The 12,850-nt window shown below is 48.4% G+C and overlaps 1 protein-coding gene across 6 annotated transcripts in view; it reads right to left on the reverse strand.

Annotated features, from left to right (window-relative positions):
• The window catches only part of FRMPD2 (FERM and PDZ domain containing 2), a 128,639-nt gene that overhangs the window by 92,722 nt on the left and 23,067 nt on the right, over nucleotides 1-12,850 (reverse strand). For all 6 annotated transcript variants that reach the window (XR_012417245.1, XR_012417244.1, XR_012417246.1 and 3 more), the window contains exons 2-7: nucleotides 12,226-12,351; nucleotides 9,696-9,853; nucleotides 5,426-5,491; nucleotides 2,834-3,025; nucleotides 1,048-1,180; nucleotides 277-364 (exon numbers count right to left, since the gene is read on the reverse strand). Coding sequence is in view for 3 of the 6 variants with exons in the window: in XM_045399921.3 (XP_045255856.2) it covers nucleotides 277-364; nucleotides 1,048-1,180; nucleotides 2,834-3,025; nucleotides 5,426-5,491; nucleotides 9,696-9,853; nucleotides 12,226-12,351 (763 nt within the window). In the remaining 3 variants the exon portion in view is untranslated. The remainder of the gene's footprint in view (nucleotides 1-276; nucleotides 365-1,047; nucleotides 1,181-2,833; nucleotides 3,026-5,425; nucleotides 5,492-9,695; nucleotides 9,854-12,225; nucleotides 12,352-12,850) is intronic.

Raw genomic sequence — 12,850 nt, forward strand, 5'->3', positions numbered from 1 at the left:
ACAATATTGAGGCATGCTGTCGCTCCGCCACTCGGCCTGAGTATGGTTCCCAGAGGAAACAGGATGCCTTGACAGCACAGCTGCCACCAGGCCCCCATCATCTTGGCTTTGGATCTGCTTAAATGTGGCTTCTTCAACTGCTAATGGAACAGCATTGGCATTTTCTGGAGGAGCAAGAGGCTTCTCATTAATAATCAGTAAAGAAATAAGGTACCGTAGCCCCCACACCTATGTCTCACATCAAGTTCACAGCACCCTGCAGGCCTTGCTGCTTACCGGTTAACAAGGAGGCTGCAGTGACTATGTGTTGAGGTGCTCCAATGGGGATCTGGTGAGCTCTGGGTCTCCGTGCTTCTTTCTGAAACTAACCAAGCAACATGGTAGAGGGCATGGGCAGAAACTAACCAAGCAACATGGTAGAGGGCATAGGCTTTCTTAAATCAGGCATCCCAGAGCATGAATGGCATCATGACTTACTAGCTGTGTGACCTTGGTGAAATTACTTAACCTCTCTGAATCTGTTTCTCATGTAGAAAACAAAAAGGACAGTTATAGAGGGTTGGAGGGAGAGTCACAAAGGAAGATAAAGCCTAATGGCAAAGTGCACCTTGTTTTAGAGACAACAAACAATAACATTAATTTTAAAAAAAAAGCTCAGATTTAGTTGAAAAGTAGAGAACAGTAGATTTGAAGATTATTCCAAAAACCACTCTTTTAACACACCCAGAACAATAACTGAAAAAAATCAAGTTTTTCTTTTCTTGTTTGTTTTAATTTGGATTTTCTCAACTTGGACAGTTAGAACTCATTTTTAAAGTTTTCATTTGATATAAATAACTGCGTTAAGTTGTGTCTCCAAATGAGACTTTCCTGGGAACACAGGTGAATCCTAAGCTCAGCCCCTTCTCTTCAGTGGCTTCCTGAAAGAGTGGCACTTACATAGGCTTTCTCTGTCATCACAATGTGAATGTGTGGCCCATACAGGGCAGGAAACAATAGAATTGGTACCATCGACCCACGCAGGGACTGCTCAGGGCACGTACCCACCTCTGCAAGGATGCAGACACTCCGAGGCCTGTGCCGCTGGGCTCTCACTGCTTGTCCCATGCAGCCTCTTCCTGAGCAGGTAGCTTCTGTTCTGCTGCACAGAGGAGCTTTCCTCCACAACTCTTCTCTCCACCTGGGGGACAAGTGCATCCCACATCCACATACCAAGATAAGGAGGGGGCGTTTTTATAGATATATGCAAACTGGCTGTCAGACTGAATCAATGTGGAATTGTCTGCCCTACACAGTGAGCACCTAATGATGTGTTCTCTGGCACCCAGAATGTGCTCTGTACCCATCCCCCACATGCACCCTGAAGGCACTTCACCCCCCACTCCAGACCTGCGCACTCACACACATCTGTGCCTTTGTTCATGCATTCCCTCTTGTGGGCACAGAAGCTCCTCTGTGCCCACAAGACCCAGAACTGTGTCCTCTCTACTTCTAAGCCTCTCCACCTCTGCCCTCTGATCACCTTCCCTTATCACTGCACTCACACCTGGCTCTGTTGTGCCATGTTCCCTGAGTGTGCTGCTTGTCTGTCTCCCCCAACATCTCTGTGTGCTTTACGCACTGCCATAGCACACCTAATGCAGTGCCCAGTGAATGCTGGTAAGTGACTGACATCTACTTTGCAGGTCCCTGATGGAAATGTTGCAGGTCAATACAGTGTCTATCCAAGGGCAATGGCACACCAGTGGATGGTAGACTTCAGTATCTTTCAAATAAATATAGTCCGCTTTCCCCAACAAATCCTCTGGCTCAATTCACAGGAGCCACAGGTTCCCATGCCAAGAGAGAAAGGGTCCAAGAAGGAGACCTTCTCTGATGGAAGAGGCCTTCTCCGATTGACTGTTGCCACTATCCACCTTGCTGTCCCCTCATCGCCATCCACATGGCCCCTCATGAATCCTGGTCTCAGCTCTCCAACTTGTCCCTGGACAAGTGCAGCCACCCAACTGGTCTCTAGCTTACCTGCCTTTGGTTCCTCCCAAATACAGACTTCCTTACATTTTGTGCCATAGGCACCTCACTTGCCCATCCTACCCCAGCTCCACCCGGGTCTCATGGGGGACCAACTCCAAGGTGCCATTCCTGCACCAGAGCTCCCCAGGTGGCCAGGCTGGGCCTGTCTCCAGCTGAGACTTTATCCTTCAACTTGTCAGCTGTACTACCATCACTCCCCTCTCCCAGGAACATTTCCCCAATAAATAACTTGCACAAGAATCCCTGTCTCTGGGTTAGCTTGGAGGGAATCCAACCGAAGCCAGATGCCTCCCATGTGCCACGCCCCTTGCTGCACTCTGGGGAGTGCACGGGGCAGCAAGCAGCACAGTGTGACAAGCACAACAAAGGACCCCCTGCAGGTATAAAATAGCAGAGGGGAGGGTACCCAGGGATCACAAAAACGAAGTCAGGGAAGGCTTCTGTGCAGAACCTGGAGTTGAATTTTGAAAAGAAAACTGAATCATGGGTTCTAAACATGATTGCTTTATGTAAGGAGGCACTCGCCAAGATGTCAAGGGTCTTACCCATGTGAGAAACTGGGGCTTGCCCAAAGGTCTTTGTCAGCACTGCCCAGTAGAACTGCAATGACAAGAATGTTCTAGATCCACCCTGTTCAATAGGGTCATCATCTGCTACAAGTGGCAACTGAGCACTTGAAATGTGACTGATTAATTTAATTTTTTATTTTATTTTAATTAATTATAATTTAACTAATTCAAATGTTAATAGCCACACAAGGCCAGTGGCTACTGCTTAAAAAACACGGTTCTCTACTGACCTCGGAAATGGTGCCCAGAACCAAGCCAGCCAGCTTTCTAATGTGGAGACCGGCAGGGGCTGGGTAGACAGACACTTCTTTCTCATGAACTCGACAAGCTTCCAGAACCGATTGCAATGTGCACCGCCGGTGAGGCTGGTCTTCACACATGGTCAGCAGGATGGAGTGCAGGGGCTCCCGGAGCTGCAGGGGCTGGAGGCAGATAGGGCCGGTGAGAGGAGAGAGCAGTAAGAGCTGCTGCTGCGAGGCAGCACCTTGTCAGGCAGGCCTTGGAGACATGGAAATGGGTGTTCCCACAAGCACCAGAGCAGATGCCTGCTCCTTCTGGAGAGTTTAAGGACACACAAGATCCATCACTGAGGCCGTAAAGTGCAGAGCAATCATCTCTGCATCAGTTCTGTGTTGCCGGCTGCTTTCTAAACCAGAACACCCTTCTGCCCAAGCGTGTTTGGAATGCTCATGAAAAATAGATGCTTTGACAAGATGGATTTCCACCTGTGCCAAGCACCCCAAATCAAACCAGAGGTCAGCCTTTCACTCAAGTTCACCTGCGCAGCTTGTCATTGCATCCAGTCACTCATGGGGTCTCACTGGGCCTTTCCCCTGGAATGTGAGCTCCAGGGACATACAGACTGTGGCCTATTCCTGTTCACTTCACAACAGCCAGCAGTCAGCACAAATGCTCAATCGTTGCTGGTTGAACTTTATGTCACGTGTACATATCGGCAAAAGAAAACGGAAGCATCTTATAAGCATTTCCCTCATGCATTTAAACGATCACAATTCATATGAGAAAGGCCTCAAATTCAGATTCAAAATCAGACTGTTTATCAAGCGCAACCCACACTGCAGGTCACTTTCCAGATAAAGGCTGCACTACCGCTTCTTGCCAGGGAGCATCAGCTGTGAGCACCTATCTCTGTATACAGCCAAGCTGCTGAGTCCTGCCGTCACAGTAAATCCAGCCACACCAGATACAGTCCCTGCCTTCAGGAAAATAATGGTGTGATGAAAGAGACGGTCACTAAAAGAGACAAAGACCATAGAGGATGACGAGGGCTTTGACCTTGGGAAGCACAGGCCATGGCACTAATGTAAAGGAAGGGGCTTAGCCAAGGCTAGGGTTAACCAAGAGGAAAGTGGGGAGTGAGGTGCTGGTGAAGGGATCAGTGTGTGCAAAGGCATGAAGATGCAGATAAGCTGACACGCATCTGAAGGGAAGGGGATTATGAGCAGGACAGGGGCCTGGGGGAAAATGGCAATGTAGGGTCCCTTGTTCAAAATTATTAAGAATTCCAAGACAGGGATAGCAGAGCATTAAACTAAATGCAGGACCCTGTGCTATGACACAGGGTCACACATCCAGGACACACATCCAGGAAGCCGGTCCTGATTCTGGCAGAGTGCCAAAGGGGAGCCAGACGGAAGAAGGGACCCTATCCTAGGCTCCAGGTGTGTCTCACTGAGAAGCCAGAAGGCAACCCCATGGGCAGTGAGGCGTTACAAAAGGTTGCACATGACAGTGGTGAGCTGGTCTCTCTTTTAGAAAGACCACCCAGGAAGTGCCGGATGTTGAATTGGAGAGGATAGGGTGAGTACAAAGAAAGGCAGGAAGGAAGGAAGGGAGAAGGGAGGGAGCCAGTCTGGCCGGGTCAGCTGGGCAGGGCTCTCCAGCATGTGTTCTTGTGGCACCGGTCTCTAAGGAATTGTTATAGTGTCAAATGGAAATGTATACAAACACTTCTATTCTGTAGTCAAAAATTGTGTAAAATATTAGGATATTTTTGTGTATATCTTTTTTGAGAGGGTTTTGCTCTGTTGCCCAGACTGGAGTGCAGTGATTCAATCTCCACTCACTTCAACCTTCCCCTCCCAGTCCCCAGGGTTTAAGCGGTTCTCATGCCTCAGTCTCCCGAGTAGCTGGGGCTACAGGCAAGCACCACGACACCTAGCTAATTTTTTAATTTGTAGTAGAGATGGGGTTTTGCCATGTTGGCCAGGCTGGTCTCGAACTCCTGAGCTCAAGTGGTCTGCCTGCCTCAGCCTCCCAAAGTGCTGGGACTGTAGGTGTGAGCCACCATGCCCAGCCAGGATAAAGTTTAAAAGTTTCTAAGCTTTAAACCTTCTTGTAGTCTTTAAAAAATGACTCTAAAAACTATTTGAGAGGGAGATACTGTAGGGAGCATTTACCCAAATCTGTTGAGCCCAGAAGCCTTTTTCAGGGAAGCATCTCACTTTGGGAAGGGCTGTTTTAAAGCCTTTTAAAAAATATATGTAAATCTGTATCTTCAGTGTCTATAAAATTCTCTAGCTTGCTATTAATACTTCCCCTGAGTGGAGATGGCCAAACTTATCTTGCTTGCCAGTCCCAAATTGTGGCTGCCTGGAGTGCTATGTTGAGTAGGATTCTGAGGTTGTTTCTGCACTAGCAGGAAGGAGTCGTGTGATGAGTTCACAATGCCTGCCTAGGACCTAGAGGAGGGGAGAGTAGTGGTATATGTGCTCAGTAAATGTGGTCCCTGCCCAGGAGAACACCACTAAATAAACCCAAAGACGTAGCCTGGCAAGACTTGAAGTATCTTGTTTACAAACCTGATGTGGTGGAACATGAAACCCTGCCGACCAGTAGAGGGTCATTCCTAAAGAATAGACGTGCATCTGCCCAAAAGAAGAGTACATGATTAGATTCCAATCATCTCTCTTATTCCATAGTTCTGCAAGAAAAATACAAACCAATTTCCACATGAACAGACACTGTTGTCTGGCTAGTCCAGCACCATCTGCAACTCCCTTGACCCTGTTCCCTTCTACTTCGGAGGCTAGAAAGCCAGAAATTTGCTTTCTAGCAGAAACCATGACACTCAATATTGGTGAAAGGCGTGAGAGAAATCTGTTAGGGGGCTTCTGATAAGGCTTTTGCTTTACTGACAAAAGGACACGTGTGACTGGACCCACACTTTCCCCTTTGTACCTGCCTTGAACATTGATGTGATTGATACATGGAGTCTTTGCAGCCATTCTGTGACAATGAGGCAGCAAGAATAGGATAGAAAACCAGCCACTGGGGAAGGTAGAATGGAAATACACAGCCTGGATCCTTGATGACATGAATCGGCTGCGACCAATCCCTAGACCTCTTGTTAAGTAACTAATAACCATATATTTGGCCCTGGCCATTGTATTTTAGGCCTTCTGTTTCCATAACACATTGTGGTTCAGCCTGATTAAAAAGCACTGTATGTTGTCAAAAAGCAAAATGGTATCATGGAAAGAGCATTGTCTGACATCTCTGACCCTCGGTTTCATCATCTTAAAAATGAGTCTTCTGCCTGAATTCTAATAAAGATCAAGTCCAAAGTACCCAAAGATGGTAATAATAACTATTATTATTGTTACCATTATTGTTATTATTGGACATAGAGTACTTACAATATAAGCTTTGTTCTAAGTCTTTTACCCATATAAACTTATTTAGTCCTCGCTGCAATCCTGTGACATAGTATTTGAATTGTTCCCACTTGGCTACATGACCTCTGGATTATACCAGTCCTCAATCAATGACAGTTGGTTTTTATTGTGGGGCTTCTATTATAACTGACAAGGCACATTTACCTTAAGATCTCTCTTCTCAGGAAATGGTTTTTGGGACTTTAGAAGGAAACAATGAGGTAATGAAACATTGCATGTAAAAACACACAGTTATTTGAGCCACCCACTGGGTTTAATATAAGTGGTTTTAGTTTTTGGTTTTGGTTGTTTACATCCTCAAGGTCAAGATATGTGTTCAATGTCACCTGTGACAACTCATTAGCTCTCATCTTTGTTTGAAATTATATCCTGAAATCAGCTCCCATCCCTCAGATGAACGTGCATAGATACCATGCAAGAAAGTTCACAAGCTGCACCTCCATTTCCAGAGAAAGGACTCGAAGAGCGGGGGCTTGGTAGACAGCCACTTCTTTCTCATTAACCCAACAAGTTCCCAGAACCAATTGCAGTGACTGCCACCTGCAAGGCTGGTCTTCCCACATGGTTAGCACGATGGAGCATAGAGACTCATGGAGCTGCAGGGACTGAAGTGCAGACAGAGCTCCAGCATCCTGAGCACTGCCAGAGGCACCACCCACACCTGGGAGCTCACAAGGATTCCAAGGGCTCTGTCTAAAAGTGTCTTAGGGCAAGGCCTTGGCCACAGTGACAAAAGGCTTCATTCAAAATTCTAAATTCAGCCCATTGGTAGACACTGCCAGTAGAGGGTTGGTGAGAAGGATTTTGAAGGCAACTCCTGGCTCAGTGGGAAAGAACACCATGTTTGATTGGTGATGTCTGCTATGAGCACAGGATGGGGTACTGGCAATACAGATGACTTGTAGTTAGAGACCTGCTCACACCTTCCACCTGACCTGCACCTGGGACTAAGATGCCAAGTAGTTGGGGAAATATGTCAGTGCACTGTTTAGGGCAGATGTTGGTCTGAGGAGGGGGTCTGGGTACACCGTCCCAGCATCAGAACGAGGCCCAGGACTGGGGGAGGATTCTGAGCACAGCCTGTCCAGGGACCATTCTCCTAGCTCATAGCTGCCCAACCAACCCCTCATGGACCCATGCCAAGTTGGATGAAGAGAGGGGCCTGTAATGAATGGAAAAGAACAGTGATGAACAGAACTAAGTGTTAGAGATGATGTAAGAGATCAAGTAACCTGGTCACTCTGCCTCCTGGCCTAATAAACAGGGCTTGAGGCTGGTGGCTCTGGCCCCTTAAAGCCCACTCCATTTGCCATGCTTCATATGCCTAGAGCGCTAAACCAATGTTTGGTTAGTTCAGAGCTCAGTCCCTCTCATGCTGGACCTCTTCTAGCTCACACTCACTCTCATGTTCCTGGCCAGGACTCAGCAATACATTTAGCCAGTTCTTAACTCAACCTATTAGCCTTGAATCTATTGGAGTCCGCGTGCCTTTGCCTGGAGGAAAGTGTGCAGGAGGGAGGAACGTATTACTTTCCAGCTCAAAGATGCTCCGGGCAGAGGAGTGACTAGGCCTTCACAAGGTGCTCAATGGAGGCCAACCTGCAATCAGGAGGGTGATGCCTGATCCTCATCAGTGCTGGGATCCTCATGAGTGCTGGGATGGTCAGGGAAGGACTCCAGGAGCACTCAAATTTGTGTTAGTTCAGGTACATCAGAAAGTGGAGCCTGAGGCAAGGGTTAAGTGCAGACCCTTCATTCAGGAGCTGCAATCCCAGGGCAATGAGAGTGTAGAGAAAATGGGAAGGGAGACAGGGACCAATGTGATATGCAGGGTCAAAATGCTGGCCACCTCCTTGCCACAAGCAACAGAGCACAGCCTGAAGTGCAGCAGACAGGGCTTCCTAGAACTCAGGACTTCTCTAGAAAGCTTGCAAGGCTTGCACAGCACAAAACCATCCATGAGAGAAAGAGAAGGGAAAACGTATCCTCTTAGTTCCCTCCAGACTCTCATTTACCACTGGCTAAGTTTACCCCATAAGAAACTAGCTCCCCTGCATTCTCAGGTTGCACTGGCAGGGTGCTTTAGCAGTCACGCAGAAATCCCAGTCCCAGGGCTCAAGATGTGACATCTTAGCTGAGTCCAGGGCATAGGTGGCAACTCGGTGTAGGTGGAGCCAAGAGACCCAAACAGACCTGAGAGGCACCCAAGTCTGTGTCCCATCCAGGAATCAGTGATTCAGCCCTGGGGTCCCAGCTGTGTAAGAAGGTATGTGGGCCTGGATGCCAGAGTGACTTCCAGGATGTCAGCAGGGAGGGGGTGCCGGAGCTGGGGTCAGTGGAACTGGAACTCTTAGACCTTCACTTTTGTGAGCTGCCTTAGAGACACGTGGACCTAGATAAACCAAATCTGGAAGCCACCAAGTCCCCATTCTTTGCCTTTCAGAGCCTGGAGGGAAAGCAGCTCCCATTCCATGATGCCTCCCGAGGGTAGCAGTATTTTCACATCTGCACTTTTCTCATGAAAGGGTGAGGAAGAAGAAACAGAACTCTGAGAACACCCACCATGCCCCACCCAGTGTTGTGTGGCTACCTTGCATCATTCTCTCCTTCGAGAGAATTAAAATTCTCTTTGAAATAAAAAATGATGTTTACTGGAAACTTTTGCTGTTCAAAAGCAAAACATGTCCATTGCAGGAAAATCAAAAATCTCCATTGATGTTGCCATCCAGAAACAATCACTGTAGACACTTTGGTGCATGTATTTTTAGAACTTCCTCTCTGTCTCTCTTTCATTCTCTCTAACCAAACTTGGATAATATTATGTGTGCATATATTGAATTTCTTTTCAAGTCATTAAATAAGCTTCTACAGACTCAGTTTAATGCTGTTTTGTCTCATGTCCTCTCCCACTGACTATTTAGCTAGTTTTCAATTTATCACTAATGTCAGCAATACAACAATCAGCATTGCTGCAGCTAAATTTATCTTTACTTGTGCCTTGGAATAAATTCCTAGTTGAGGACGTGCTGGGTCATTTTGAGGTGTCTTGCTGCATACTGCCAACGGTAACAATGTGCCAGAACACTTAACCACAGCTTTTCAACACTTCTTTTTGAATATTGATAATAGCCTGATCAATTAAGCCACATTAACCCCACTTTACCAATGTAGAAATTGGGGCTTAGAGAAGTGCACTTGCCCTTGTCCATGAGCTAGTAAGTTGCTGACAAGACATCCTGGGAATAAAACTCTTGAAACCCATAGAAACCCATAGAATAAAACTCTTGAGAACCAAGCTCTGCAAGGCTGAGCTGAGAGCTGGGGAGGCTGCCACTGGGACAGGCCTTTTCCAGGGCACAGGACTCAGCAGCTGCAGAGAAGCTGCACAGCTTACCTGAGACGCATCAGGCTGCTCATCCTCGCTCTGTCCCTGTAGCAGTTCAGGGGCCTTGAAAGGAGCAGCCTCTATGTGAGAAACATGGCCTTGGAAAGAAAGGTTTCCAGTCGCAGAAAGCAGGGCTGACCAGGGGCAGACCACATAGTCCGAGGAATCTGAAACCAAGCCAGTGATGGGGCTGTAGAGACAGAGCTTCCATCTGGGGGGCCGGCATGGGACTGTGCCCAGCAGGTGCCTGGCAGTACCCATCTCTGGGACTGAATGTGAGCAAGACCCGGAGGAGACATGGAACAGAACAAATTCAACCCTGATGCATGGTATACTAAAAGGTGGCTGTGGCCACGGCCAGGAAGTTACCACCTGCACTTAAATTCATCCGTGGCCCAAGAGTCTCAAGGTAAAAGGTAAAAAGAGGGTCAGGCACACCTGGAATTTAGCACAAGCCTGAGTTCTCTAGAGAGAGACCAGGACCCAAGGCAGCTGGTCTTCTGAGAGCCCTGTAGCTGTTCATCAGAACCTCCATGGTGGGGAAGAGGGAGAAGATGACACTGAAGGCGTAGGTACACAGCCTCCTCCATCGGCCCACGCTGGGACCCATCGCCCTCACAGAACATGTGTGATCTTTCATGCCAGCAGCCTCTGCTTCATGCACTGAAGCCCCCAAGCATGTGTGACCTCTGAGTTGACACTTCAGTGTGGGCACTCAGCGTTTGTTCTGGAGCTTAATGCCTAGGAGCCCCATAGTCATCCTTGGATACTGCTGCCTTAGGTCTCTCCTGTACTGAGAGCAGTGTGCAGCTTTCTCATTAGAGGGCTCTGAAGAGACACTGCAGGAGGCCTTATCTCTCCCACAGTTTCTAGAGTTTAGTGCAAATGTGAGGCCACCTGGAGGTTGGGCTCTGCACAGAACACATGCTCAAGACATGAGATCCCTTGGCAACCTCAAGGCCTGAACTAGACATATGACCACCTTCTCCAATCTACACAGGACTCTAGCGGCCCTCCTGCCCACACCAACCTCCAGAGAGGTGACTTGCCTGAGCCCACCTACACCCCAAAGGGTCGCCCTGACCCCCACTTGCAGTGCGTGCTCTCCACCTGGCCACCGGTGGCTATTGCCTGGGCCATGACTGCAGACCACCTCTGGCGGGGCACACCAGCAAATTCTACCATCATCATGGGCTGCAAGCACAGCTCCTCCCACAGATCTGAACCCCAAACAGGGAAGGGGGCTTCCCTTCAAAGTTTCTCCCTCACTGGCTACCTGCCCTCAGCCTTAGGAGACCCAGCAGCATTTTCTTTTTCTTTTTCTTTCTTTCTTTCTTTTTTTTTTTTTTTTGAGACGGCGTTTCGCGGTCTTGTCTCCCAGGCTGGAGTGCAATGGTGTGATCTCAGCTCACTGCAATCTCTGCCTCCCGGGTTCAAGCGATTCTGCTTCAGCCTCCCGAGTAACTGGGACTATAGGTGCACGCCACCTTGCCCGGCTAATATTTTGTGTGTGTATTTTTAGTAGAGACAGGGTTTCACCATGTTGGCCAGGCTGCTATTGAACTCTTGACCTCAGGTGATCCACCCGCCTCGGCCTCCCAAAGTACTGGGATTACAGGAGTGAGCCACCACACCCCACCAGCATTTTCTTATGCCTTACAGTTGTCTTCAAATACAGTTTAATAATTCTTTCTATTAACCTCCCCTGTTTAGAACACAGGGTAGGTCTGCCTTTTTTTTTTTCTTTTTTTTCTTTTTTTTTTTTTTGAGATGAGTCTTGCTCTGTTGCCCAGGCTGGAGAGCAGTGGCACAATATTGGCTCACTGCAACCTCTGCCTCCTGGGTTCAAGCAATTCTGTCTTGGCCTCTAGAGTAGCTGAGATTACAGGCGGGCACCACCACACTCAGCTAATTTTTTTTTTTTTTTTTTTTTGTATTTTTAATGGAGACAGAGTTTCACCATGTTGGCCAGGCTGGTCCCAAACCCCTGACCTTGGGTAATCTGCCCACTTTGGCCTCCCAAAGTGCTGGGATTACAGGTGTGAGCCACCGCGCCCGGCCAGGCCTGCCTTCTGATGGGGCACAGACTAGTGCGACATCTGGTGGACAGAGTGTGGGGGTCTCCTGGGTGACCACCCCATGCCTCTCATCTCTGGTTATGCCCAGAGACAGCCTATGCTGTTAGATGCACATAGCACTGCAGCCACTCTCTTCCTAAATCCTCCCAGCTTTGCATGCCTGGAAATGCTGCAACTCCAAGGCAGAAGCAAAGCCTTTCTTTCAACTCTGCCACATGGCATGGGTCCAAGAGACAGGCCTGCCCTCCCAGTGCAGCTCCAAGGGTGGGTGCTATTCGTCCACTCATTCTAATACCTCAGACTAATCACAGATCAAGAAGCAGCAACCTTGTTCTGTGCCCTCAGAGGTTGAAAAGAAAAAATATTTTTTTAAAAAAGCAGTAGCAGCCAGAACTGTGTTAGTGTGGGAAGCTTCACATACAACCCCCTGTGATTTTACCGCCCCAAGCATACTCTCTTACCGTTGCGGAGGTCTTCCAGGAGCTGCTCAGTGGCCAGGAACAGGAGGGACCAGATTTCCTCCTCAGACAGAGCTTCACCCCTGACCTGCAGGGCACTGGCCAGTGTCACAGAGGACAGGCTCATGCCTACGATAAAGACATGCATGTGACAGGGCCCCTGTAATGTCCAGGAACATGTCCGGGCCCATACTCGCCACTCTGGCCCAGCCAGGCATGGTCTGGCCACTCCCCGTGCACCGTGCACTGGCACTGTGTTTTCATCACCTAGGTCTCTGGGGTCAGGCAGAGAGCCAAGCACACAGAGGAGTTAAAGAAACGTTAATTGGGGGACTGGCCAGGCTGGCTGCTCAGTTCTCAGTGAATGAGTAAACAAACAAATTCCCAAATGAAAGGTTAAATGAATAAATACATGAATGACCAAATGAAGCATGAGAACAGCACCTCCCAGCTGGGCGCAAGCTGTTGCAGAGAGTAACCTACACCTGGGTAGTGTGTGGCCTCCTCTCCTTCTCTCTCTGGGGAAGTTAGCTAACCATTTTTGCCTGCCATACATGATTCACATCTTTCATCTATGGCTGCCACATGCAGAGTTAGATTTGGTGCCAGTACCACCCCTTTCTCCAGC

This window comes from Macaca fascicularis, chromosome 9, assembly GCF_037993035.2.
Source record: "Macaca fascicularis isolate 582-1 chromosome 9, T2T-MFA8v1.1".
Lineage (NCBI taxonomy): Eukaryota > Metazoa > Chordata > Mammalia > Primates > Cercopithecidae > Macaca > Macaca fascicularis.